The sequence below is a fragment of the Pan paniscus genome, chromosome 11 (genome assembly GCF_029289425.2).
Source record: "Pan paniscus chromosome 11, NHGRI_mPanPan1-v2.0_pri, whole genome shotgun sequence".
In the NCBI taxonomy this organism is placed as follows: domain Eukaryota; kingdom Metazoa; phylum Chordata; class Mammalia; order Primates; family Hominidae; genus Pan; species Pan paniscus.
In genome coordinates, this window is record NC_073260.2 from 17,508,386 (window position 1) to 17,535,655 (window position 27,270).

At 50.3% G+C, this 27,270-nt stretch overlaps 1 protein-coding gene across 6 annotated transcripts in view; it reads left to right on the plus strand.

Moving 5' to 3' along the window:
• The window catches only part of TTLL11 (tubulin tyrosine ligase like 11), a 279,224-nt gene extending 255,909 nt beyond the window's left edge, over positions 1 to 23,315 (plus strand). For 5 of the 6 annotated variants that reach the window (XM_003833114.5, XM_055117668.2, XM_055117671.2 and 2 more), the window contains one exon: positions 16,137 to 23,315. In XM_003833114.5, the coding sequence (XP_003833162.2) occupies positions 16,137 to 16,429 (293 nt within the window). In that variant the 3' untranslated portion in view covers positions 16,430 to 23,315. The remainder of the gene's footprint in view (positions 1 to 16,136) is intronic. The other variant, XM_014346269.4, reaches the window with a different exon arrangement.
• Positions 23,316 to 27,270: the final 3,955 nt, after the last annotated feature.

Below are 27,270 nucleotides of genomic sequence, written 5' to 3' on the forward strand. Positions count from 1 at the left end.
AGTGGCACAATCTCAGCTCACTGCAACCTCTGCCTCCTGGGTTCAAGCGATTCTTGTGCTTCAGCCTCCTGAGTAGCTGGGACTACAGGCACATGCCACAACGCCCTGCTAATTTTTGTATTTTTGGTAGAGACAGGGTTTCACCATGTTGGCCAGGCTGGTCTTGAGCTTCTGACCTCAGGTGATCCGCCCACCTCAGCCTCCCAAAGTGCTGGGATTACAGGCATGAGCCACTATGCCCAGCCCTGATTTGTGTTTCTAAAAGGTCATTCTGGATGCTATATTGAAAGGGGCAATAGTGGAAACAGGGAGACCAGCGAGGAGGCTGTGGGGGCTTCAAGGGACGACAGCTGCTCAGGTGGGGGAGGGCAGGAGAGCAGAGGTTTATGGTCCTAGGGATGTGGAGGTGTTGAGAGGAGGTAAGAGAAGTCTCAAAAATGACCTCAGGCTTCTGGCTTGAACAACTAGGTGGGTGGAGAGACCATTTATTAAAATGGGTGAGACTCAAGGAAAAACAGAATTGGGAAGGGAAGACCAAGAGATTCATTTTTAACAGGCTAATGCGATATCCCAGTGGCAAAAAAGCAGGCTGGCCTGGAGACAATGATTTGGAGGGCATGGATTCATTGAAGGTATTTCAACCTGGGGAATGAATGACAGGAAGAGAGAGTGAGAGAGAGAGCCCTGTGGGGCCCACAGCAAGGAAAAGCAGACAGAAGCCAGCAAGAGAGAGAGAGCAAGAAGCAGGAGAGCGAGATGAAACAGACGCGGGAAGACCGTGTCTCCAGGAGGGAGGCTTCCACGTGGTCACATGCTGTGGAGAGAGAGCCAAGAGGAGCTCAGAGCTGACATGGGAGTGGAAGGTACCCAGGCGTTTGGCGTGAGCCCTTTGGGAGGAGAGACAGGGAGTGGACATCCTCTCTTGAGCTGGAAGGGAGGCTGTGGAGGCAGTGCCACCCCAGGAGGGAAGGGCAGTCTGGCTGAGAAGGGAACAGAGAGAGAGAGGATAGTGACAGGAAGGCAGGCTTTTCAACCACACAAGATCCCAGGGCTGGTTGATGGCAGATGGTGGCATTCAGGAGCAGGGGAGAAACTGACAAGCTGGGAGCATTAATCAGGACCGACTGTAGACAAACTCCCTTTCCTCCCCTCATCCCTCACCCCCACCCCCTCCAGGCCCACCTGCCAGACCGCCCGCAGCACCGGCTCTGTTCCCTAACACCCTAAAAAAGCCCTTTCAAAGCACCAAGATTTTGTACTACTAGTTCCTCTCCTCAGAAAGATCTTCCTCCCCAGTGCTGATCCTTGAAGATCCCAACCCCAAGTTAATTTGGCAAGAGCTATCAAAACATACTAGTAAAAGTAATACATACTACTTGACCCATAAGTTCCACTGGAAAGAGATGATTGCTCATTCAAGTATGTACTGATATATACACAAAGATGTTCATTGCACCATTATTCACAATATCAAAAAAAGAAGAAAACAGGAGAAAAACATCCTAAGTGTCCATTAGTAGGGGAAGGATTTTAGAAACTCATGGTACATCTATACTATGGAATTCTATACAGTCTATAAACAACAGGGTAGATCTATATATGCTGACACGGAGAAGTGTCAAGGCATGGTTAAAATTGCGTAAGTGCAGTACGGTAGCTATAAGGTGATCCTATTTGTGTGCAAAATTATACAGATACAGATATTGATGCACACAGCAGTGCACATATTTCATTTTTATGCGTATATGCCAGAAATTGCAAACAGCATTCACTTCCAGCTCACAGGAATTGGAGGTCGCAAGGCAGAGGAGGGAAACAGGACCTTCACTTTCCACTACCTGTGCATTGCCTCTGTCTGAATTTTCTCACCATGTGCACCACAGGCACCCTGTAACCTATCCTGCCTCTTCCAGGCAATGACTTGCTTCTTCCTTTGTGTTCTAACACCCCCATCTCACGTTGGGTCATCCTACCCTCTCCCTGCTTCTCCCTGCCCTGCATCAGAGGAGGCTTGCCCATCTGTGAATCTGCACATTGAGGAGTCAGCCAGGGCTGGCGGAACTGAGTGGTCATGGTTACTGCCTTCTGAATCCTCAGATCCTCGTAGAGAAAGGCTGTGGTGATGGAAGAAGAGGTTGATTTACTCTGTGTTAAACTGGGGTGTCGGGGGAGGTTTTGCACATTTCAGCTCCCAGGCGGAGAGCAGAGAGCACATGGCAGTGAGAAGGGACCTCCTGGGGCAGTGATGAGCTCCCCATCACTGGAAGCAACCAAGTTGGGGGGCTGGATGGCCGTTGTTAGCAATGTCAGGAAGGGCAACCCATGCCCTTCAGAATCTCACAGGGCAACTACAGAAAGCCACAGAGACAGGACCGGAAATCATGCTTTATCTGCCCTGGTTTTTTATCCCCACTACCAGCCCCAGCCTGGAGGACTCTGAGTGAATGGCTAGGTCTGCCCACACCCAACTAACACACAGAGCCCAAGACAAATGCAAAGCTTTGCCATATCACTAAACAAAGGCAAACAACCACAGACAATCAGGGGCCATAAAAGCATCTACCATCCACATTTTGTTCTGAGGATTAAACAAAAGGTGCCCATAAAGTACTCACCACAGTGCCTGACACATATTAAGCACGTGTTGTATACAGACCACTCTTAGTAATCCCTCTTGTCATTCTGGGTGTTGTTGTTACCCTGCAAGGGCCTAGATTGTGTTATCTCTGAAGTCCTTTTTAAGCCAGAGATTTTGACCACGTGCTGAGGAATGAGTGCTGAGCCTCCAAAGGTTCTATAGGAGCCATTAATCTCGCGAGAAATGTCCACAATAGCATGAAGCAGTTGCAGTAAGCAGTGACTAGAACTGTGGCCCTGTCTTCCCAGATGGTGACTCAGGAACTTGTGTTCGTGTCATGATGGAATCAGGGGTGACGTTGGATGGGACTGGACTGAGACCTCTGGGCCACTCTGCCGTGGCCAGCAGTATGACCTGTGATTAATGAAATGATAGAAGAGTTGCTTTCACCTTTGATTATGTTTGTTATTTTGGTGCTGCTGGCTTCTGGGGGTAATGATTTTTCTGCAAGTTCTATTTATGGTCCAGTCGTGACACTCAATTAATTTCTCCATCCGGCCAAGGACAAAGGTGATAGTGACTTCTTGTTGCCGTAATGCTTAATACAATGACTGCACATGTGCAACTTCTGTTCCTGAGCTGGTGGGGTGGGTGGTGGCAGAAGCAAGGCTTTTTTCCTTGAGATTTCCATCTGGGTTGGGGGAGAACTGGTAGGGAGCAGCACCACCACTTACCACTCTCCAGTAGTGTGACCTTGGGCAGGTGGAGTGTGACCTTAGGCAGGTGCTTGGGTCTCCCTGAGCTCAGCACTTTCTCTAACAATGTGAGTATTGGCAGGCCAGTCTCTTAGGGTGGCAGTAGGACATGCTAATGCCGAGTGGGAATCCTGGTGGGCAGAATGTCCTCAGTAAACATGGACATTCCACTTCTTAAAATATTCAGAAGTCTCCATCACTTCCAATACTTGTGGAATCCTCAGAGATCACTCCGTCCAGCCCCTCACTTTACAGAGGGGAAGCGAGTGAGGCCCTCTGAGGGAAAGTGACCAGTTCAAAGCCACACAGTGCACAGGGGTAGAGACCATGGAGATCCCAGGCCCCTTAACTCAGATTCCTGGCCTCATGAAACTCAGTCCAGCAGGGTGAAAAGAAATTGGCCAACTTCAGTAGGAGAAAATGAAACCAATATTGTGATAGCGCTCCAGGCCAGTGAGGTGAGAGAGCAGACTTCCAAGTGGGAAGATGATGGGAAGCACTTGTGCCACTATTTTTTTTTTTTTTTCCTGAGACAGAGTCTCACTCTGTCGCCCAGGCTGGAGTGCAGTGGCACAATCTCAACTCACTGCAACCTCCCTATCCTGGGTTCAAGCAATTCTCCTGCCTCAGCCTCCTGAGTAGCTAGGATTACAGGTGTGTGCCACCATGCCCGGCTAATTTTTGTATTTTTAGTAGAGACGGAGTTTCACCATGTTGGCCAGACTGGTCTCGAACTTCTGACCTTGTGATCTGCCTGCTTTGGCCTCCCAAAGTGCTGGGATTACAGGTGTGAGCCACCGCGCCTGGCCTGTGCTGCCATTTTTTAAGCACTGTGTTGCTTTTTCTGTGTGGTACCTTGTGAAAAAAAAAAGCCACTCAGGGCAGCTATTACTATCCCCACTTTACAGATGCAGATACTGAGACCCAGAAAAGTAAAATGCCTTGACAGGCAGTAAGTGGGAGAGCTGGGACCCGGACCAGCTCATCTGAGTCCCTGTCCCTATTCATGGAGCTGAATGCCTTCTCCCTGGGAGATGCCCAGATTTGATCTACCATGTGTAGAGTCCTTCGAGACCCCAGCCCCAGGCCTAGAGAGATTGTGGTCAAGTCTAGGGGAACCATGCAGCAGCAGACAGGGAGCCGGGCTGCAAGATGCCCCAAGAATGGAGAGAAGGCTGAGATTCCTGTGATGAACCGCCTTGGAGTTTGTGCAGCCTTCACAGATAGCTCTTCTGGGGGCCATTTCACTACACAGATAGGAAGCACTAAGCTAATTCTAGTCAAGATCATTCAGCTTTATTTCCTACCAATGATTCCAAACAGCAAACTTGTATACTTATACATTTAGAATTGTACGATGAGACAGAAACATCTATTCTAGGTGAGTAATAAGAAGGAGATTTAAAGATTGGGGAGAGAGAAGGGCTTGGCAAGTGGCTGTTTAAGCACACCAATCCCAGGAGACAGAATTACTAGTAAGGAAGCTCAGGTATTTTTAAGAGGAAGAAAATATCTCATATTCAGTCTGGGATAATATCCCTGGCTGTCGACAATGATTTGGATTTAATTATATCATATATTCAAATGTGCTCTGTAAACTGTAAAATAATACATAAATGTCAGATGTTAAGAAAGCGTAATGTAGAAAAAAGAGTGTGGGCTTGAAAGTCAGCTAGGCATGTAAATGCTGCCTCGCCCACCTAGACGATGACCTTGACAAGCCACTTAGCCTCTCTGGGCCTGTGTTCCTCAACTGTAAATGAAGAATACGCGTAAACATGTACTCTTCCCACCATTACCCTGAGAAGTAGATGAGAAAAATGGATGTTCTTTGTAAACTGGAAAGTGCTATGCAGACGTAAGATAGGATTCTTGTTCCCATCCTTAAGCTGGTGAAGAGATGATGAGATTATTGGTGAGCAGCTCCCAGTGTTTTCATAAAGCCCTGAGTGCAACGATGCCTTCCCGGGAGTGGAGAGCAGGGGGCTTTGGCCTAGAAGGAGCTGGTGGGCCATCCTCACCCAGCCTATTGACAGAATGAGGCCATCGTTTGTCAGGGGCCGCCTCTCAATATCCAAGTGGCAGCCTCAGATGAGAGACGTGCGGCTGGCTGCAACTGGAATGTTTCGAAGGCTGCCTTCTCTAGCAACATCTGTCAACCCAAATGAAGTTTAGAAAAATACTCAACAGCTTATCTTGTGGCATGCAGGGCAGGTAGGGAAAGCCTGTTTGCAAAGACCAACGAATCTAACTGCACCTTCTTGTTGACATCCAGCAGAGATAGATGAGGCTCCATCCCTCATTCGCTGCAAGGCCGGTATTGTTTCTCTTCTAAATGACTGGAATTAATACTTGGTCAAATCTTTGAAAACTCCCCCCCAGTTTTTGTTTGTTTGTCTGTTTTTTGTTTTGTTTGAGATGGAATCTCACTCTGTTGCCCAGGCTGGAGTGCACTGATGCAATCTCAGCTCACTGAAACCTCCGCCTCCTGGGTTAAAGTGATTCTCCTGACTAAGCTTCCTGAGTAGCTGGGACTTCAGGTGGGTGCCACCATGCCTGGCTAATTTTTGTATTTTTAGTAGAGACAGGGTTTCACCGTGTTGGTCAGGCTGGTCTCGAACTCCTGACCTCAGGTGATCCACCCACTTTGGCCTCTCAAAATGCTGGGATTACAGGCATGAGCCACTGCACCTGGCCAAATCTTCGAAAACTCTCGAAGCAGCAGTGGAGTAAGGGAGTTAAGAGCATGGTGGTTGGGGTCTGCCACCTACCAGCCATGCGATTGTGGCAAGTTTCTTGAATGTAAAATGGATTGTCAATACCTGCTTCCTAAGGTTTTTGTCTGATTAAATAATGTGAAGGCACCCCATAGTCCAGGGCCTTCTACATAATGAATGAGGGCCAAATAAATATGAATGATTACTGTTTACTTTCATTACTTTTACTTTTAAGGCAATGTTACCAAAGAGATCCTTTCAACTCCCAATCCAAGCTGTGAGGGGTTTTCTGAGTGCTGGCGAAGGGGCAGGGAAGAAGTGTAGGATTGCTTGTATTTTTTTCTAAATGGCTCAGGTAAATTCAGAGACTTGAGTAGTAGTAGGAGAGTGTCCCCAAGAGCTAGGTGCACCTCAGCAGAACTGAGGGTTTGAGGGTGCTATGAACCAAATTGTGTCTCCCACCAAATTTATATGTTGAAATCCTAACTATCCTCCATGTGGCTGTATTTGGAGATGGAGCCTCTAAGGAATAATTAAGGTTAAATGAGGTCATAAGGGTGGGTCCCTTATTGAATAGGATTAGCGTCCTGATAAGAAGAGACACCAGAGAGCCCAATCTGCCTCTCTGCCATGTGAGGACATGGCAAGAAGGCGGCCGTCTGCAAACCAGGAAGAGAGCCCTTACCAGAACATGACCGTGCTGGCACCCCAATCTCAGACTTTCAGCCTCCAGGACTGTGAAAGTAAATTTCTGTTGTTTAAGCCACCCAGGCTATGGTATTTTGCAGCCCGAGCAGACTAAGACCAGGAGCAGAGAGTGAACAGTGGGATTTCAGAGGATAAAGCTTGTTCTGTGTCCCCAAAGGCTCTTGATCACCCACAGCAGAGCCAGCCCAGTACCAGGTTTCTCAAAGACCATTCTTTTTTTTTTTTTTTTTTTGAGACAGAGTCTCTCTCTGTTGCCGAGGCTGGAGTAAAGTGGCACAATCTCGGCTCACTGCAACCTCCACCTCCCAGGTTCAAGTGATTCTCCTGGCTCAGCCTCCCAGGTAGCTGGGATTACAGGCACCTGCCACCATGTCTGGCTAATTTTTTGTATATTTAGTAGAGACGGGGTTTCACTATGTTGGCCAGGCTGGTCTCGAATGCCTGACCTCGTGATCCACCCACCTCGGCCTCCCAAAGTGCTGGGATTACAGGCGTGAGCCACTGGGCCCAGCCAGACCATTCTCTTAACTTCTTCACTCCACTGACTCCGATAGAGCCCTTCAAGAGATGGCCAAGTTGGCATGTTCATTCCATTTCCTGATCACTCACTGGGGCAGAAGCCCCAACGCTGCTGTTACAAATGCAGTTTCTGGGGCCTCATCGCCAACAGACAGAATCCCCAGGGTGAGGGAACAGGAACCTGCATTTCTGGCAAGGTCCCCAGATTATTTTATGTGTAAAATGTTTGAAAACCATTGACCTTGAGGGGAAGGCCAGTTTCCTCAGCCTGAGGTGTCAGAGGCCCTCCTGCATAAGATTGCTGGCTTGCCTTCACACCCACATCCAACCATGGGCAAACCTCAGATGCCACTGGCACTACCCTCGGACCATATCCAGTATCTAATCATCCCTCACCACCTCCACCAGTATCATACTGGTCCAAGCCACCATGTCAGCTCTCACCTGGACTGGTGCAGTAACCCCTGAATGGATCTCTTTGTTCTCACATGTGCCCCTACCACTGGGTTTCAACACAGCTTCCACAGTGACATGTCGCTTCAGGACTCCCCAGTGACCTCCCATCTTCTTTATTTTGAAATCCAAAGTCCTGCCATGGTCTACAGAGCCCCCTGTGGCCTGGCCTTCTGGAACCTTCCAGGTCTCCTCTATCATAGCCCAGACAGGGAAGGGCAGGGCCTAGGAGATGGCATGGAGAATGTTCTCTCCTACTTAGTGGGCAAGCAGTGATGCTGGAAGAATCTGGGGCTGTGCGGTTTCTCAGAAAGGACTTAATGCACAGTTGGAACCATTCCATGGCTTTTCAGCTCCATCATTAGTCTTTTAAAAATAACTGGTTGGGTTTGCTCTCAATCAGAGTGTCTTTAAAATGTAGACATTTTTAGCCCAAAGTCAAGCTTCTCTCAGTTTGGGGGCAGGTCCTTTTGCAAATAAGCCCCGCTTTGCAGATGGGCATTCCGAGTGAAGTTTATACAGACTGGACTGTGCAGTGGGGAGCAGGGAGGGGAAGGAGCGGGATTCAGCATCACCTGGGATCTTGTGAGAGATGCAAACTCCCAGGCCCCACCTCAGCCCTCTGAATCAGAAACTGTGGGGCTGGACCCTCCATCTGTATTTTAACAAGCCCTCTGGGAGTTTCGAAAGTTCGAGAGCCTCTGGTCTGGATCATTGCGGTTTCATAAGTCTGCAAATCTTCTAAGAGAAGGGTTTCCATGGGTCTCTTTTCTCTTCGCCCCTTGGCTTACCTCAGTGTCCTCAGCTACAAAGTGGGCATAATAACACCTGCATCACATGACTGTTACAAGGTTCACATTCTATTCAGTGGATTAAATGCATCTTTATTGGTGCTCACTGTGTGCCAGGCTATGCTGGGCTCTGGGAATGTAGGGAAGACAGGGTCATGGTCCCCACCTGTAGGAGCAGAGTCTCATTAGAGAGACAGCCATGTACCCATGGGTTTATCCTAGTATATGATAAGAAACAAGAAGAAGCACCATGAAGGGTGATTAACTCCACCTGGGGATGGTCAAGGACAGATTCCCAGAACCAGTGACCTCAGAGGCTAGGTTGGGGGTATTTTTAAAATTGTGTGTGTGTGTGTGTGTGTGTGTGTGTGTACTTGAATTATTATCAACAATGAGCATGCATTATCTTATTTGGAAAATTCAGAAAAGAATGAAGATATTAAAATACCCTATAAGTCTAGCACTGCCTTCCCGCATGCCCCATGGTACTATAAATAAGTTTGCAATGAATACCATTGTATACATTGTTTTCCTTTGGAAGGAATATTTTCTTAGGGAAAATTCCTAGGATTGTGATCACTGTGTTCAATGATATAAACACATTTATTTTTTGTTTTTTCCTCCTTACCTCCCTAATAAACATTTGAATGGCTCTTAAAACTTTCGCCAAATTGCTTTTCAAAAATCTATAGCAATTTCACCACTACCTCCCATTATCAGTATTTAATACTTTTGTTAGTTTACTTGGTGAGCAATAGCCCCTGTGGCTTGGATGGGGCCGGATGTCTTCTCTCTTATTTGCCGATATATGTGAATTGCCCATTCATGTGCTTTGTCCATTTGGGCACTCTATGAGATTTTCTTCTTAAAAATTTTTTAGAAGACAGGGTCTTGGCTGGGCACGGTGGCTCACGCTTGTAATCCCAGCACTTTGGGAGGCTGAGGTGGGTGGATTGCTTTAGGTCAGGAGTTTGAGACCAGCCTGGCCAAGGTGGTGAAACCCCATCTCTACTAAAATACAAAAAAATTAGCTGGGCACGGTGGTGGGCACCTGTAATCCCAGCTACTAGGGAGGCTGAGGCAGGAGAATTGCTTGAACCCAAGAGGCAGAGGTTGAGCCAAGATCATGCCACTGCACTCCAGCCTGGGTGACAGAGTGAGACTCCGTCTCAAAAAAAAAAAAAAAAAAATACAGGGTCTCGTCTGTTGCCCAGGCGGGAGTGCTGTGGTGTGATCATGGCTCACTTCAGCCTCAAATTCCTGGGCTCAAGCCATCCTCCTGCCTCAGCCTCCCAATGTGCTGGGATTACAGGGTTAAGCCATCTCACCCAGCCTCTGTAAGGTTTTAGGTATTTTTAACATGAAGTCAATTACTAAACTAACCTTACATTTATTAAAAACAAAAACAACCACCCAGGTCCCAAGGGTTTTATTGTAAGAGAATAAATGAATCATAAATAAAAACAATGAAATACCAAGTGTTGATTATAATATTCTCAACAATAGTGAGCAAATGTAAATAGTCTTTGTGTTCAACAGGGACGGGGTGGTGAAATGGCATAGAAGGCAAAAATTTGATGGACAGTTATGCAACCATTAAAATAATGGTTATGAAGGCTGTATAGCAACATACAAAAATGTTAATGATATAATTTTAAGCAAAATGAAGTTCCGTGTGGCCAGCCATGGTGGCTCATGCCTGTAATACCAGCACTTTGGGAGGCCAAGGTGGGCGGATCAGTTGAGGTCAGGAGTTTAAGACCAGCGTGGCCAAGAAGGCGAAACCCCCATCTCTACTAAAAATACAAAAAATTAGCCAGGTATAGTGGTGCATGCCTGTAATCCCAGCTACTCAGGAGGCTGAGGCAGGAGAATCGCTTGAACCTGGGAGGTGGAGGTTGCAATGAGCCGAGATCTCACCACTGTCCTCCAGCCTGGGCAACAGAGCGAAACTCCATCTCAAAAAAAAAAAAAAGTTCAATATGTATTATCACTAAGTGACAATACATCTTTCTGTGGACAAAGAGTAAGGGTGGAAGGTCATTCCGCAAGAACATGTAAGTGCTGGAGGGAAGGCCATGCATGGGCTCCATGGCACTTTCTGCTAAGACTCTCATTATATGTTATAATAAATAAAAAATAAGGAAGGCGAAAGCCCCAGTTCTGCCTGGTAGAACGTCAACCATTGTGGAGGCTCTGGAAAAGGCTGGAAACTGCAGCCAGAGGGGACAGTCCAGAGCCTGAGCTTGACTCTCAGGGGGAACCCCAGCAGCCCTGCTCCTGCAGCGTAACTTGAATCATCTGAGTGCGCTGACTCCTCCTCCCCCCCCAATCCCCACCCCCTTGAAACCTTCAAAAGGTTACGTTCTCTGAAGCTCAGTGAATATTGGCTTGGGTCTGACCACCGTTTCCTGGGCCATCTTGATGAATTGAGGATTAAAGCCAATATCTAGTCAAACTCAAAGGGCTATTAGAATGGGCCATTGTGGGACCAGAGGCCCATATGCTCATGGCGTGCAGTTTGGGGCATCCCTGCGTCCCCCCACACTCACTGGCACGCATTCAACAGGACCGTCTGTCAGTGGAGACAGCCCATGGCCAGAGAAGTGATTGGTTTGATTTTGCGTTCAGTTTCTTTTTGGAGGGGGAGATGTGGTTTGAGGGTACCCTGGGCTCCAGTCCCAGAGCTGGGGTCGAGCCCTGTTCCTGTCAGTTGCTGAGTGTGACTTGGGGGCCTCAGGTACTTCCCGTCCCCACCCTTCGGCAAAATGCAAATGCTAGAAAGGGTTCAAGGGCCTCAGGGTGACGGTGATTGTGCTGCTTGTGAAGATCCACAATCTTCACAAGGGATGAGGGGCTGTGTGGCAGGCCTGTAAGCCACCATTCACCTGACTTAGAGAGGGGAGAAGGGTCCCTTTACCTGTCTGGCATACTGGACTCCCTCGGAAGATTTCACTTAAGAAATAAAACAAGAGAAGAAAAAAAAAACCCTCACAGTTTCTATCACTATAAAAAAGATGGTTAGAAATCATCAGACTAGAAAATGTGATCAGACTGTTATGGGTCCAAACCCATGGGACTCGGATCACGCGGGCCTTGCCCAGCACCTGCAGGGGCTCCCAGTGGCTTCATCTGACATTGACCCCAGCCCCATAGTGACCACCGGTGCTCTCTGGGGGCTCCCAATGGCTTCATCTGACATTGACCCCAGCCCCACAGTGACCACCGGTGCTCTCTGGGGGCTCCCAATGGCTTCATCTGACATTGACCCCAGCCCCACAGTGACCACCGGTGCTCTCTGGGGGCTCCCAATGGCTTCATCTGACATTGACCCCAGCCCCACAGTGACCACCGGTGCTCTCTGGGGGCTCCCAATGGCTTCATCTGACATTGACCCCAGCCCCACAGTGACCACCGGTGCTCTCTGGGGGCTCCCAATGGCTTCATCTGACATTGACCCCAGCCCCACAGTGACCACCGGTGCTCTCTGGGGGCTCCCAATGGCTTCATCTGACATTGACCCCAGCCCCATAGTGACCACCGGTGTTCTCTGGGGGCTCCCAATGGCTTCATCTGACATTGACCCCAGCCCCACAGTGACCACCGGTGCTCTCTGGGTTTAGTCCCTTTGGCTCTTCCCCAGCCTGGCCGTGGCAGGCCCCCGGGCCATCCACCCTGCCTCCCTGCCCCACAGGTCCCTGCTCTCAGCCCAGCCGACCACCCCCAGCACATCTCTGCCCATCCAAGCCCTCCTCATTCTGCAAGGCCCCACTGTCATGCCCACTTTGCCAAAAGCCTCCACCGATGCCCCCAACCCCTAGATCCTTCAAGGTGCTGGGTTCAGTGTTTCCTGCAGGTTCTACCGTTTCCATCCTCAGGCACCCTTGGCAGGGATGCTCCAGAGGGTTTCTGGGAATAAGGTGCAGAAGCAGCAGTGCATGAGGATTGGGTTCAAATCCCAGCCCTGCCAAAAGTAACCCTGGTATAAAACCATATACATATATATATATATATGGTTTTACCCATATATATATAAAACTCATATATATAACCCATATATATAAACCCATATATATATATATATATACCCACACACTCATATATATATGGGTTTTACCATATATATAACCCATATATAAACCCATATATATATACACCCACACACTCATATATATATGGGTTTTACCATATATATAACCCATATATATAAACCCATATATATATACACCCACACACTCATATATATATGGGTTTTACCCATATATATAACCCATATATATGTGTGTGTGTGTGTGTGTATATATATATATATATATATGTTACTGGTTTTATATATATATATAATATTCTACTTTGATAAAAAGTAGAATATATGTGCAAAAAGTTTGCATTGTATTTTTTTTCAAAGTAATACATGTGCTTGACTTCCAATTCAAATAGTAGTGAGGGGTTCATAATTAAAAGCATCTCCCCCTACATCATCTCTTTCCACACACCAGAATTTCCCACTGCAGATGTTTAAATTGCATCCATGTTTACTGTAGAAAATCACAAAATGCAGACAAGCAGAAAGAAAGCCAAGGCAGCACAGTGAGATCCCACTTCTCGTTTTAGAATGTCTTCTAGATGATGTTGCCGTGCTTTTTTTTTTTTCCAAATTGGCCCTCATTGTATGTTTTCTATGCATATAGCTCTAATCACATTCTACCATCAACTAAGGGAATGAAACTGACATTTGTTGAGTAAAGAGGTGCAGTGAGTGGCTAGATCCTTGCCATTCAAAGTGTGGCATCAGCACCACCAGGAAGCTTGCTAGAAATTCAGTGCCTTGGGCCCCACCCCAGGATTCGCATTTGAACAAGCTGGTGATTGGAGTGTGCATTACAGCTGGGAAGGGCTTTGCAGAGCAGAGTTACTCAAAGTTGCAACCCACAGATTGTCACAGTCCTGGACAAGACGCCTGAGCCAGAATGTAGACAGCACGCTGCTTCCTTTATAGAGGAAGACGTGCTATTATACTAAGTACTGTCAACAGCACTAAACAATGTGATTGATGAGGACCATGATTAACATTCTGGCCCAAGCGCCTTATCTTGTCAGGGACCAGGGACACACAGTTCATGGGCTTGGCACTGTCAGCCGGCCACACTTTGAGTGGCGCTGTTTAGATCACACCATTGGGAAGTAGGGGACTGGACTGGGTTTCTCGGGCCTTAGATCCTAATCTTCTCACTCTGTGTGTATCTGACCCTCCCACCCGACCATTTCACACACACACACAGATGCACATACTTGCACGGGCACACGCCCACCCTATGAGAGGCCTGGCCCAGAGCTGGTGATTAGGAAACATCTGTCTCTTGAGTCAGACCAAGGCTCCTACTCCCCTGTGTCTTTGACCATCCCAGGCCGCTGTTTACATTAAAAGTAACCCTGGTGTAAAACCCATTTTATCAGCTCCTCATATCAGGATCAAACAGAACAGCGCCCTTGTAGGATGTTTGCAGTCAAAAGAACCCAAGGCCAAGAGCTTTGATGGACTATAAGGGAGGCAAAACACAATTTCTTTGCCCAGCTCAAGTTCCCAAGGCAAAAATAGCTCTGGGATCCCAGGGTCTGTATGTAACCTGGGATCTACAAACCCTAGGCCAGGCTTCTGCCCCCAGTGCCAGAAGCAGGTAAATAATGCACAGTCACCAGGAAGATGTGGATTTCAGAGTTGACACCAGCCTAATCTAAAATGCCACGTGGTGTTCAGTCCAACCTTACTGTCACTTTTCCCAAAGAGCCCAGGGACTCCTATAGGTTTAGATCCCCGGGTTCCAGTTTTACTTGGACATTGGGAAGACTCAGACCCTTTCAGGCAGTTGAAACTTTTAACTAAGTTTTTAACAACTTAGTTAAAAAACTTGGGAGTCAGTTTGAATTTCCAGGCCACTCTTCCCTGGCTGTGTGGCCTTAGGGAGGTTACTTAACCTCTCTATCAGTTTCTTTTTTTTTTTTTTTTTTTTTTTTTGAGATGGAGTCTCGCTCTGTCTGTCGCCAGGCTGGAGTGCAGTGGCGCGATCTTGGCTCACTGCAACCTCCGACTTCCTGGTTCAAGCGTTTCCCCTGCCTCAGCCTCCTGAGTAGCTGGGATTACAGGCATGCACCACCATACCCAGCTAGTTTTGGTATTTTTAGTAGAGACAAGGTTTCACCACATTGGCCAGGATGGTCTCCATCTCCTGACCTCGTGATCCGCCCACCTCGGCCTCCCAAAGTGCTAGGATTACAGGTGTGAGCCACCGCACCCTGCCATCAGTTTCTTAATCTGTAAGATGGGGCATAATAATATTTACCTCATAAAGGTATTGTGAGAATTAGTGGCACTGTTGGTAAAGCACCTAGCGTCAATGCACCCATTCATTCATTCACTCATTCATCTATACTGAGCACCTCTGGGCAGCACGGGAAGCGCACAGTCCAGAGAGGAGGATGGAGACCACACAAACAGACAGACACAGAGCAAGCCGCAGCCGGTGCTGCAAAGAGAAGTGCAGGAATCCTGTACTAGGGGCCGGATCTAATCTGGGGATCAGGGAAGGTTTTACTGAGTCAGTGATTTTGAGGTCAGGTCCCAAAGATAAGTAGACGCTTATAAGACAAAACCAGGGAAGAGCATTCCAGGGGTGTTGTAGGGATGACTATTTATTCTTTCCAGAATATAGTTTGGGCCAGAGAAATGACAGTTGGGTTTATTTTACTTTGGGGGGTAAAATTTACAGACAGCAAAATGCATGAGCCTTAAGGCACAATTTGAGTTTTGACAAATGCACACACCCATGTAACCAGCATCTCTGTTATCAGATAGAACTTTGCCGTCAAACCGGGTTTATCTTCATATCTTCATAACCTTGTTCCCTGATTATAAAAGTTAAGAAGCTGGGTTTTTTTGTTTTTGTTTTCTGAGATGGAGTCTCACTCTGTCACCCAGGCTGGAGTACAGTGACACGATCTCAGCTCACTGCAACCTCTGCCTCCCAGGTTCAAATGATTCTCCTGCCTTAGCCTCCTGAGTAACTGGGATTACAGGCATATGCCACCACGCCCAGTTAATTTTTGTACTTTTAGTAGAGATGAGGTTTCTCCATGTTGGCCAGGCTGGTCTCGAACTCCTGACCTCAAGTGATCCACGCACCTCGGCCTCCCAAAATGCTAGGATTATAGGCATGAGCCACTGCGCCCGGCCAGGAGCTAGGTTTTAATGGGGGCATTTCATTGTGGACATTTTACAAGGCTTTGAGCTGGATTTAAATCTTATATAACTTTCCCCAGGTCTCTCCGTGTCTCTGAGACTCAACTTCCTCATCTGCAAAATAGGGTTAACCGAACTTCCTTCACAGGTCTGTGTGAGGGATTTGGTCTGCACATGGCCATAAAATGCTCAGCTAGTGCCTGGTGGGCACAGTGGGCACTCTGTGAGTGAGTTAGCCCTGTTAGGAGTTTCTGGAATGGAGATGGTGGTGGGGAGCGGGGCTAGCTCTTGCTGACATCCTTGTGGCTGGAGATGGGCCTTCCCAGGGCAGCGTAGGGCAGCTGTGTGCCCCCCCTCATCCAGTCTCTTTGTTCACAGGGATGTGTCTGCAGGCCTTCGTAGAAGCTTTCTTTTTCCTGGCTCAGAGGAAGTTCAAGATGCTGCCACTTCATGAGCAGGTGGCCTCACTGATTGACCTTTGCGAGTACCACCTGTCCCTGCTGGATGAAAAACGCCTGGTGTGTGGCCGGGGCATCCCGTCGGGGGGCCGGCCCCCACACCGTGGCCCTCCCCAGGAGCCCTCCCCCTCGGCCCAGCCAGCAGGGGACAACCCCCCACCCCGCACCAGCTGCGCCAATAAGCTCTCCCATCCCAGACATACCCTGTCCTGAGGGCCACTCTGTCCTCCTGGAAGACGGAAGATGAGAGCAGCTTTCAGGGCTGGAGCGCCCCAGGCATTCTGCCTGCAGAGGAATGGCAGGCAGGCTGCCGAGGGGCCCAGCTAAGGTCCCCACGAACTGTCTCTGTGTGCGGCTGAGCTGTGCTTCACCAGGCTGGCTGGTTCTCACCTGCCTTCCTCCTCGCACCTCCTGGTGATACACCCTGTTTTTGAGTCATCAGTCATTGGACATATGACATCTAAAACGTGACAGATGGCACCTTCTATTCTGGGCTCACAGGAAGCACCAACTGGGGCAAATCTGTTGTATTTGGGGCACAGGACACAATCGATCCCAAGGCCCAGAGCTGTGGAGAGGAAGCCGAGTGTTAGGATCTGCTGCCGGGGCCTCCACGTGCCCACCGGGAAAAGCCTGAGAACATCGTGTTTACTTCCTGCCACCCATTCCAAGAGAACAAGTGGAAATATCAAGGAGGCGTCTGCGAATCTCCCATCCCAGTCATGTGCTACATGGGTGTAGTGAACAGATTAACCTCATTTAGTTCATTAGCTTGCCTGTTGCTGCAATATTTGGTTTGTTATTAATTAAGAAATAATTAATTAAGAAGTAACTAAGACTTCTGGAGCCTCAGAGCTGGCAGGAGCCTCAGAGATCATTTTGTTTGATTTTGTTTGACTGTGACCCCAAAGCAGGAATCCCATCTTTAGCCTCCCTGACCAGATGGTCTGAGTGGACCCCTGCATAGGTGGGGTGCTGGTCATGTGGCCAGCGTGTCCACAACAAGCACTGCCAGGGGTCCCTGCATGCCCAGCACTGTGCTGGGAGCCCTGGGTGAGGGAAGGAAATCAGACATGGATAAGAACCAGAGCAAGAGGAGTAGTGTATGTCGGACCTGGTGCCAGGGTCAGGGGAGCTCACGCTGTCTTCCATGAGACCCTTTCCTTGTCTCCATCTGTATCCCCAGGTAGCCCCCCTCTCGGAGGAAACGCCTCACAGGCAGCAGAAGGTGGCATTTTGGAAACAGCCTTGGACATGCCAAGGTCCAGGGCCTATTGAAGACAGGCAGGCAGGACCTGGCAAAGCCAAGCTCTCCAGAGTGTGGTTGGATTTGGGGTTAATGTGGCCCTTTCCTGGAGGATCCCTTTAAAGGATGCTGAGGAACCTGGGAAGAGTCAGTCATCGTGCTCCAAGCGAGGTGGAGGAAAGTATTTGAGGTGCTAGTACTGTGCCTGGTGTGGTGCACTGTAGGACTCAGAAAATGCTCATAGTGCGTGGCAAGGGAGGGTCCTGGGAGGCAGAGGTGCATCCCAAACAAGCTCCTGCAGCTTTCTCCTCCTTCCTTCCAACATCCTGTCCTGACTCCTGACCCAAACTGATAAGAGCAGTTGACCTGGTTCATAACAGGTACTCAAAAGCATCTGTGGAAACAAGATACTTGAATCCGCCCTCCCCAGATATTTTTAAACCCAAAGACAAGATTGTTAATCCAAGATGTCTCCAATTGTTGGCAAGCGATTTCAGAGCAGGGGCTGCTCTGTTCATCCTTGCCTGGAGCTCCTTCCTGCCAGGAGTTCACCCTCTCAAAGAGGAAAACCTGTTTCCCCCACAGTGTGGCTGCCGCACAGCACCCCTTCCCTGCTGCTAGCAGAGCCCAAAGGCCGCTGCCCTTCCGCAGCCGAGAGGGGCCGTGGAACTGAGCCCTGCAGAGCCCACTCTGGGGTGTTCAGTGAGTGACAGCAGACTTCTGCAATCACTTTATGTTCCCAAGCAGAAGGCAGGACAGGTGGGAAGGTGGCACTGGCAGGATGTGCCTCCTGAGGTGTGTCGAGTGTTCTCTACATGGGGCGCTGTGGAGGTGTCATCGGCTCAGTTCCCCAGGTAGTAGGGCAGGTCTGTAATGCTGCTCCCCTTTCAGATGAGGAAAGGAAGGCCCAGGAGGCCATGTAGTCAGGACTTGGTCCAGGTGTGTCTGTCTTTGGCTCCTTGTCCCTGGGTGAGCATGAATTCAGCTCCAAGTAAAGACCCTGCAGCTACCCTGCTCGGGGCTGCCTGGGGTCCGTCATGGTCTGGTGGCATGGGACAAGGCAGTCAGGGCTCCTAAATGGTCCAGTGTGAGACACAATGTTTGAAGCCCCCATGCAGCTCTCCCAGTCCCCTTTGGCAGAACAAATGGATTTCCCAGAGAAAGACCAGAGTAAGCATGTCTGGGCACACTTGTCATCAGCTGGGCGCCACCAGAAGTCTTAACAAAGCTCTCACATGACACCATTTCTTGAAGTTGGTCTTCAGAAAGTACTCGCTTGCCAAAGTGGAGCGCAATGTTCAGGTCTAAAACCAACCAAGCACATTGAATATTTTGAAAAATAAAATCAAGAGGTTGAATTCCAGCCACCTTGTTTGGGGGTGATATGAAAACATCAGCTCTCCTGGTGAGGGCCTCTCCCACCCCATGCCATCATCTGGAGGCGGGCTGCTCCGCCCACCATGGCCCCTCTGTCCCGGGAGCAGCCCCCTCCTCTGCAGACAAGGCCCCGATAGCCCCACCCACCAGCAGGGCACGGAGCCTCCCTGCTGATTGTTAGGGAAATTAGGCTGTGGTTTTATGAGAGGCCAGTCCTGACAGATTGGCCCTTTTCAGTTTAACCGAAAGTATTTCGAGGCTGCTCCATTGTCAGAATGAGTGATAACTGACTCACCCCGCCTCCTCCATTCCTAATAAGAAGCCCCACTGTGTTTACCCCTTTGGTAATCGGCCACTCGTTTTATTGGATGTAATTGAAACGATAGCAAAAGCAGATGGTTCCTTCCTCCGAGAAGATAGGAAGCAGAGCCGGGAGTCTGGCTGGCCCAGAGGCACGGCACACATAGCTGGGCAGCCCCTGTGCTTTGCTGCAGGATAAGCCCCATCCCTGCAAGCGCCCTCAGGATCCATCTCCAGCGTCTTCTCCCTCCCCCTCTCTTGCCCCTTCCCGCTCCTACTGCCGCCTGTCTCTCCCCACCCTCAATGCACACACAGTCCTCTCCCTAGTCTGCTGGCTGAGTTCCTGGAGAGCTGGGCACTCCGGGGGCTTGGAATGAACGGGTAAGAAGATCAGGCTCAGCCTGTGCTCAGTTTGGGGGTTCACATCCAAGTATGACAAGTTAGTGGGACCAATCTGGGGAGGGAAGCATCAAGAGAACAGGACAGACCCACAGAACTGGGCCCACCTACCCTTTCTTTGGGTGTGCCCCGGGGCAGCCTCCTTGTTCCTGCCTTGCTGACACTGCCTGCTCCCTTCCTTCCAACCTCCTAGGGGGACGGTCTCAGCGTTTCTGTTGTTAGGGGCAGGAGCTTTGTCCTCACGGCCTGGCCAAAATGGAGCCTGCAATAGGTGCTTATACTTATAAAGACCTGCTAGATTCAGTGCAGCTGTTAGCAAGTGCTGGTCCCAACAGACCCCTCCCAGTGGGCAGAGGCAGGGCCTCCAGGAGACAGCAGCATCCATCCCTAAAACAAACCACCTGGATTTCTCTTACTTCTCCTCCCAGCCTCTGTCCACTCCCCCAAACTCTGACACGGTCTCTCGCCTAGGCTTCCACTGCCTCCCTGCCTCTCACCCCTCCACCCTACCCTCCATCTCCATAGGTCTGGAAGGAACTTGGAGAGCCACAGAGCTGACGTCCAGTCACCTATTGAAAGCAGCCCTTATCGGCACCCTTCCTTTTTCCATCCTAAGGCCCGCACCTGACCCCTGCACCTCAGGACCAGGCTCTGCAGCCTCCCTGAGCCCCTGTCCGACCCCTGCTCCCAGGACTGTATCTGTTGTCATGAGACAGGAGGAGGTTGTGCTATTTCCCACCACCCTTGTCTTGCTGGCCCCTCTGCCTGGAATGGCCTTCCTCTGCCCAGTGGCAAACAGACTTTCAAGGTTCAGTTCCAGTGTCCCCGCTGCAATCCCCCAAACAGAGTGAGCGGTTCCTTCCAACTACTTCCAAGAACTGGAAAGTTCCTGTCTTGTCGCGCGCACTGTGGGACCACAGCATTGGTTCCCACCCAGCTGTGAGTTCCTGCAGGGTCAGGCATGTGCTGGGTCCACGTTGGCACAGAGCAGGGGCCAGCAGGTGCTTGCTGTGAAGAGGAACGTTTAGCAGACCCCGGGAGAGGAGACAGTGTTACCACACTTGCTCTCCACTTTGCCTGCGGGTGCCTTTAAGAAGCATAGATTTCTAAACCTTGCCAAGCCGATCCGCTGAACACCTCTACATTCCCGGCTGCCTTGTTGGCTCCCTGGGACACAGCAGCTGTCCTGTGTCCGTAAACAGATAATAGCTCCTCCGACTCTAGGTGTCTCTCCATGGCCCTTTGTGGCCAGGCCTGGGCTGCGTACCCATGGGCACCCCCTCCCATTCAATCTCACAGACAGGACGCCAGGCTGGACAGTCCTCACCAACACCCCTCCAGCCAGCTAGCCAGCCTTCTTTCAACTCTGCATTGCCCTGAGTTTGTGTGGGGTTGTTGAGTTCCCAGCAGGTCCTCCGGATGTGCATGTAGGTAGTCAGGGGAATGGAGTGGGAGGATAGGAGCCCAGACACTTGAAATGGTGTTCCATGCCTTTCTAGACCCCAGGCCCTTTCCTGCATGATTTTATCAGCACATGCTCAATCCTTCACAGTTTACAAAGCACTTCTAGACCCATCCAACCCCACCAAGGATGAGGATCACTGGCACTCTGTTTTCCCAGGCGGGGAAGTGGCTTCCAGGAGGCTTAGTGACTGACCAAGGTCTCGAGGTCTTGTGCTGGTGAAGTGCAGAGCCAGGATCCACCTGAGGCCCCCGGCTGGCTCCAGATCCCACACTCCTTCCTCGGCACTTCCTCGGTTCTGCACGGTGCCTCAGCACTCCCCAAAACATCCCATTTTGCAGGTGTGGAAACCCACGTCCCGCAGAGGCTGGGTGTTTGCTCCACTCAGTTCTGGGGACTTAGCTTGAGGCTCTCTGATCTGTTCTCCTGCCGAGCACCCCAGGAAGGGCTCCAGGTCTCCCAGCCACTTAGTGAGAGTGGCAAGTCCTGTCTCACTTGATCTTTGGGAGCATAAGACGAGATCACAGAAAATGTCATCAATGTGAAAGTGTTTTGTAAACCAAGGCGCCGCTCAAATGTAGTGTTATCTTCAGCCTGGCTACTGGCTTCCTACAAAGTGTGAAGGGATGAAGGTAAAAGCTCTTTCTTGAATAATGTTATCCATCAAGACAGATGAAACCACACTGGTCAGCTCCTCCTGCCCTCCCCCCCACCCCCCACCTCCCCTTCATTCCCAGATGTTTAAAGACATTCGTAGGCTGAGAAATGATTCCTGCTGCTCCTCTGACACCCGGAATGTGCCTTGTGATTGGCAGAGTGTCCCTCCAGAATAGCTTAATTTTTTTCCCATTTCTTGACTAATGTCCTCTACTCCTTGGCCCTGTAATTGAGAATTGGGCTTGCAATGGCCAGCACACGAGCATCTTCCCTGAAAGCTCAGAAATGATGGCTCTCCCGGCAGGGAGCTGGCATTCCCCATGGCTGAGAGCGCTGTCCTCCTCGCACGGAGGGATCATTCACCACCGTGTGTATTAACCTGAAATCCACCTCACCTTGATGGATATTTTTGCCAATCTCCCATTTGGTTTGATGAATGTGAGAGAAATTTTCCCCTATGGCATATGAATTTCTCCCTCACAAAATAAGTCTAAATTTTTTTCTGTTCCTGGAGATGAAGGAGCTCTGCAGAATAGGCCACGTCTTCATTTACCTTTATCTCTAGTAGCCAAAAGTCTTGATTTTTATATAACTGGAAAAACCACGCAGCATAATGCTTATACACACACACACACACATGCATGCACACACACGCACGCACACACGATGCACACATATGCACACGCATGCACACACGCACACATGCACACACGCAGGTGCGCACACACACCACACACATGCACACACGTACACAATGCACACACATGCACACACGCACACGCATGCACACACGCACGCACGCACACACACGTGCGCACACACACACTGAGCACCGTTGAGCTTTGGTAGAAAATGGCAAAATTACGATGTTTTTCTCATTTCTGGTGATTGGCTTCCGAGTGTTATTTAGAGAGCGGAGTGGAGAGGGCTCTTTGCAGCCCTGCGGTAGTGTCTTGTGCTCACCAAGAGGCTCACGGGAAACATGTCCTCCAACATGAAGGTGTTTGCTAAGATTCCAACCAGGACCCAGTCTTGGGCCACAGAACACTGTCTGCTCCCCCAAGCCCCTCGCAGACCGCAGGGATATTTTCCCTTCAGAACCTGTTGCATCAGAATGGGGAAAGCGAGGGCTGAGAATCCCAGAGGAGGCCGTGAACTGTTCTGGAAAAGCGAGGGCTTTGCAGTCAGACCTTCATATGCACTTTGTTCTATCTGTTGCGCTCTCCCTAAATGACCACGGGCCAGTGACTTTACCTCTCTGATCCCTGCTCCTTGCCTAGATAGTGGGGATCACGTCGTAATGTATGTAAAGAACCGGGTGCGGGACTTGGCACCTGGGAAGTGTCTTAATACATGTCTGTCGAGAAAAGGAAGGGTCTCGACGTGCGGAAACAAGACGGATGCCAGGAAATACGTCTGCCCACCTCCACGCCCCTGACAGCGGAGGCTCCTGGGGGTCTGGTGAGAGGCCCCACGTGCTCCAGCCCCCTCCGCTCTGTGCTGAGCTCTGCCTTTAAGAGACTGCAGCTCCTGCCTCTTAAAAGCCTTTCAAAATTCTTTATTAAATTTTCATGGCGCATAAAGTCAAGGTTCTGTTACTTGGCCTCAGTTGTCTTGGTAACTTCATAAAACGCAATAATAAAACGAAGCTGAGTGTTGCTAAACACAGGCTCATCGTATAAACGACTGCGAAGTATTGACAGTTTGTTCTGCATAATTTTTGACAGCAAATCCACCGGGGTGGACAACACTTGTTCACTTGGGGTCAGTTGTTGAGAAAAAAACACCTTTTAATTTTTTTTCTCCCTTAAAGCTTAGTATTTGCCTGGGAAGCTAAATATTGCCTCAAGGAAACTGTGAGATCCTGGGGGAGGTAGAGGGAGGGGTTTGGAAAATCTTTCAACCATTGATCTGCTGGGGACAGTTTCCCGTATGGAGGGAGGGATCTGTCCCTAGAGTTTGGTGAGAGACTCTGTGGCTGCCCTGGGAGACAGGATGGCCCCCTTGCAGCTCCCTGTGTGCAAGAGGGGCCGCAGTGCTCGGCTCGGGCTAGACCGGTGAGCATTGCATGTTTCGCCCTCACGGGGGAAGCCAGAGGCAGGTGCCTCCCTAGAGAACTAAACCATTCATCTTGCACCAAAGAGGTGATTCCTGGGGCTGCTGGTCCAGCTGGTGGCTCTGTCCCTGGGAACGGAGTTCCCGCCCCCTCCTATCACACCCTCCTCCCCTTCTACCCTTGGGGAGCAGCATATATCTGCTCTGAATATTTAAGAATATTTGGCAAGTGGAAAGCAGATGGCCTTAAGTTAAAAATAAAGTGAGACCCCAGCTCCCTGGAAATCCCCTCACCCATTGGCGTCAGAAAAATGTTCATTTCACGCAGCCCCCGATGCCCAGGGAGGCCACTTAGGCAGGCCCTGTTCCCGCGGGTAACCCCTGTGGTCCTCTGGATCCCAGTTCACCTTTTGATGACCCATTCAGATTCTCACATTCCTCAGATGTACCAGCACCTCCGTCCCAGGCTCCTGTGTCACAGGTCACGGCTCTGCAGTGTGGCAGAGCTGTTGTGCCACTCTCTGCTGGAGAACCCCGGGTTTGCCTGCCCGAGGCCCTGCAGCCTGGAGGGGAGGCAGCTAGGGCAGCATGAGAGCTTAAGGCTGGCTTGGGCCAGGTATGTCTTTGGGGGATCGAGTGGGGACTGTGGAGGCCACAAGGGCCCTTTCACACTGCTGCCCGCCCCCCAGGATCCCCTCAGGGCTCAGACCCCACCTCTGTCTTTAACCCAGGCAACTGTGGCTTTCCCATTCTGACGTGATGGGCTTTACAATAAGGTTGTATCCGCAGCTGCTGACGCCTGCCTTTCAATATTACGCATGAGGCAAGGGAAGCCCAGAGAGGGGAGGGGTCTTGCCCCAAATACCCAGCAAGTTAGGATATGAATTAAGGCCTCTTCAGTGAAGGAACCTGTTTTGCCCTGTGTGATCAGAGGGATGGGGCAGAAGCCAACACCACCCTCAGCCCATCACCTCGCCAAATACCTACAGAAGGGAACCCAAGAGAGCCTCTGGCCCAGGGGTTTTCAAGCTAGATCCCATGAAACCTTAGAGCACCTCAGCTAGCTGTTTTATATATTGGGGCTGCATGTAAGGAAAAAGCTTCAAATGCCATCATCACTTCCAATTTTTTACTTGTAGGGTAAATCCAGGTTTTCACAAAGCTGGGGGCCCAGGAGAAGTAACTCATCCAAGGTCACCTGAGTCCAGCTGGGACCCCCGGCCCTGCCCTGGAGTGTATGTCATACTGGCACCGGTGCTCGGGTGCTGGGCTGGCTCACACTGGGGCCCAGGGAGGAGCTGTGAACCCCCTCCGGAGATTGGCTTGGTGTCTTAATCCATTTGTGCTGCTATAACGAAGTACTGTAGACTGGGCAGTGGATAAACAACAGAAATTTTATTTCTCCCAGTTCTGGAGCCTGTGAGTCCAAGATCACAGTCCCTGCACGGTTGGGTCCTGGTGAGGGTTCTCTTCCAGCCTTGCAGACCGGTTGTATCCTTACACAGTAGGAAGAGAGTGACAGAGCTCTCTAGGGTCTCTTTTCCCAGGGCACTATTCCTATTCACAAGGGCTCCGCCCTCACCACCTATTCACTTCCCAAAAGCCCCACCTCCCTAAATGGGGCTAGGATTTCATCAGATGAATTTGGGAGGGACACAGACATCTAGTCCATCGCCTGGCTTCTCTCGCCCCTGGTAGAACGGTTGTTGGAAGCCTCCGAGGCCGGCCCTGGGCTCACCTGTCACTGGGCGCTAATCATCAGATACCCAGGGTGAATGACGGGATCCACTGAAGAACTTCCACCGTCACAGCTCCTCACCCACCACTTAAATAAACCTGCTTTGAGCTATTTCCAGAGCCAGCAGGGGGGTGGCATCAGTGGGTCACTGGATCCATCACCAGCTGTCCTGGGAGGAGATTGACCCCAGACATTGACAGGTCAGAAGTCTGAGAGCATGTCCCAGAGAGGCCAGCTACAAGCAGCCATTTATTTGAAGCCACTTGTTTTAGCTTTAAAAGTCCTGTAAATACTGCATTCTGCTCTATATGACATCCGCATATTAGCCAGGCTAGGTTAGGCTACCCTGAAAAGATAAACCCACAGGGCTCCGTGGCTTAACACAGCGGAGGTTTATTTCTTGAGAATTCAAAGGTTCACGTGGGTCTGCTGGCTCTTAGGATGCCTCTTCGCAGACAGGCTCTGGTCTTTCTCCTCAACCACGCCTCCCAGTTGCTTCTGGCAAGATGAGGGGACAGGAGGGGTCCTCAGGGGATGTTGTTCAGGGAGGGACTGACTCCACCGCCTCCCACAAGCCCTTGGCCAGAACGCAGTCCCATGACCCCGACAGAAGTGCTGGGACAATGGGACGTGCCCCCTTCCTGGGCACCCAAGCAGACAAAAATAAAATGGGATTTGGCGGACACATAGTATTGTTTTTGCCACAATTCCTATTTGTTTCAATAGAAGAACATTTTTCTCTCCTTCAATCTTCACATAAAATGGCTGCGCCAAGGAAATGACCGTGGTTCTCTCCCGGCCGCCACAGTGCCCCCGCCCCCATCACCTTCTCTCCGTTGAGTTGGAGCAGATGGAGGTCACGTGGATCTCCTGACTCCAGAGCCACAGGGGAGCTAGGGGTTATCTTGTGCCATCCCACCAAGAAAGCCAATCCTAGGCTGTGTGGCCTGGGTGCCGCTCAGCTCCAAACTCCACGGGCAGTTTCCCCATCACCTGGAAAACTGAGTCCAAAGCCAACTGACATTTTCCCTTGAGGGGGTAGGGGCCGAAGGTCCCAGAAAGAGTGCCGACCCTTCCCAGGCCGGAGCAGAGCACTGAGACCACGCTCCGGGGGCCATCTGGCCTAGAGAGGGGTCTCTGGCCAAGTCCTCTCCAGCTACCCTGCGTTCATGAGCCGGGCTCCCCTGGCTGCTTGCTGAGGAGGGCAGGCCTTGTGCAAAGCCAAAGATTCACAGGCAGTGAACCCTGTGACTTCGGGCTGCTCCTGTAGCTGCTGGAAGTTGTGTCACAATTAACATAGACAATGGGGGTAGGGAAATGTAAAGCACCTTCTCAATTCATGGCTAGGGTCTCGCACACACAAGGCCAAGACTCATGCAGGGCACATTATGGCGTTAGTTCATTTAATCTGAGAAACAGGCTCGGGTGGTCACTCCTATTATCACCTTGCTTTACAGTAGAGGAAGCTGAGGTTCAAAGCTGAGGTGCAGTGGCATGCCCAAGGTGGCACAGGTTGTCCGTGCCCAGGCGGGTTTTGGATTTTGGCCTCACAGAGCCCGCTCTCCAAACAGCTGTGCTGTGCCACGGTGTTGAAGGCCCCCTTGCAGCAGCAGGCTGCTCTGCAGAGGGAATGGGCGCCGGCCACATGTGGAAGTGGAGGCTCTGGGGGAGATCTTGAATAGCAACCTGTCTGCAAAGCTTTGAACTCAAAGTCCTGGAGGAAACGCCCCAACTCAGTGAGGTTCACACAGCAGGCAGGCCTCAGGGTCGCCTAAGAGGATCCAGCCTTTGTGAGCTGTTGCGCTTGGCAGCAAGGTGAC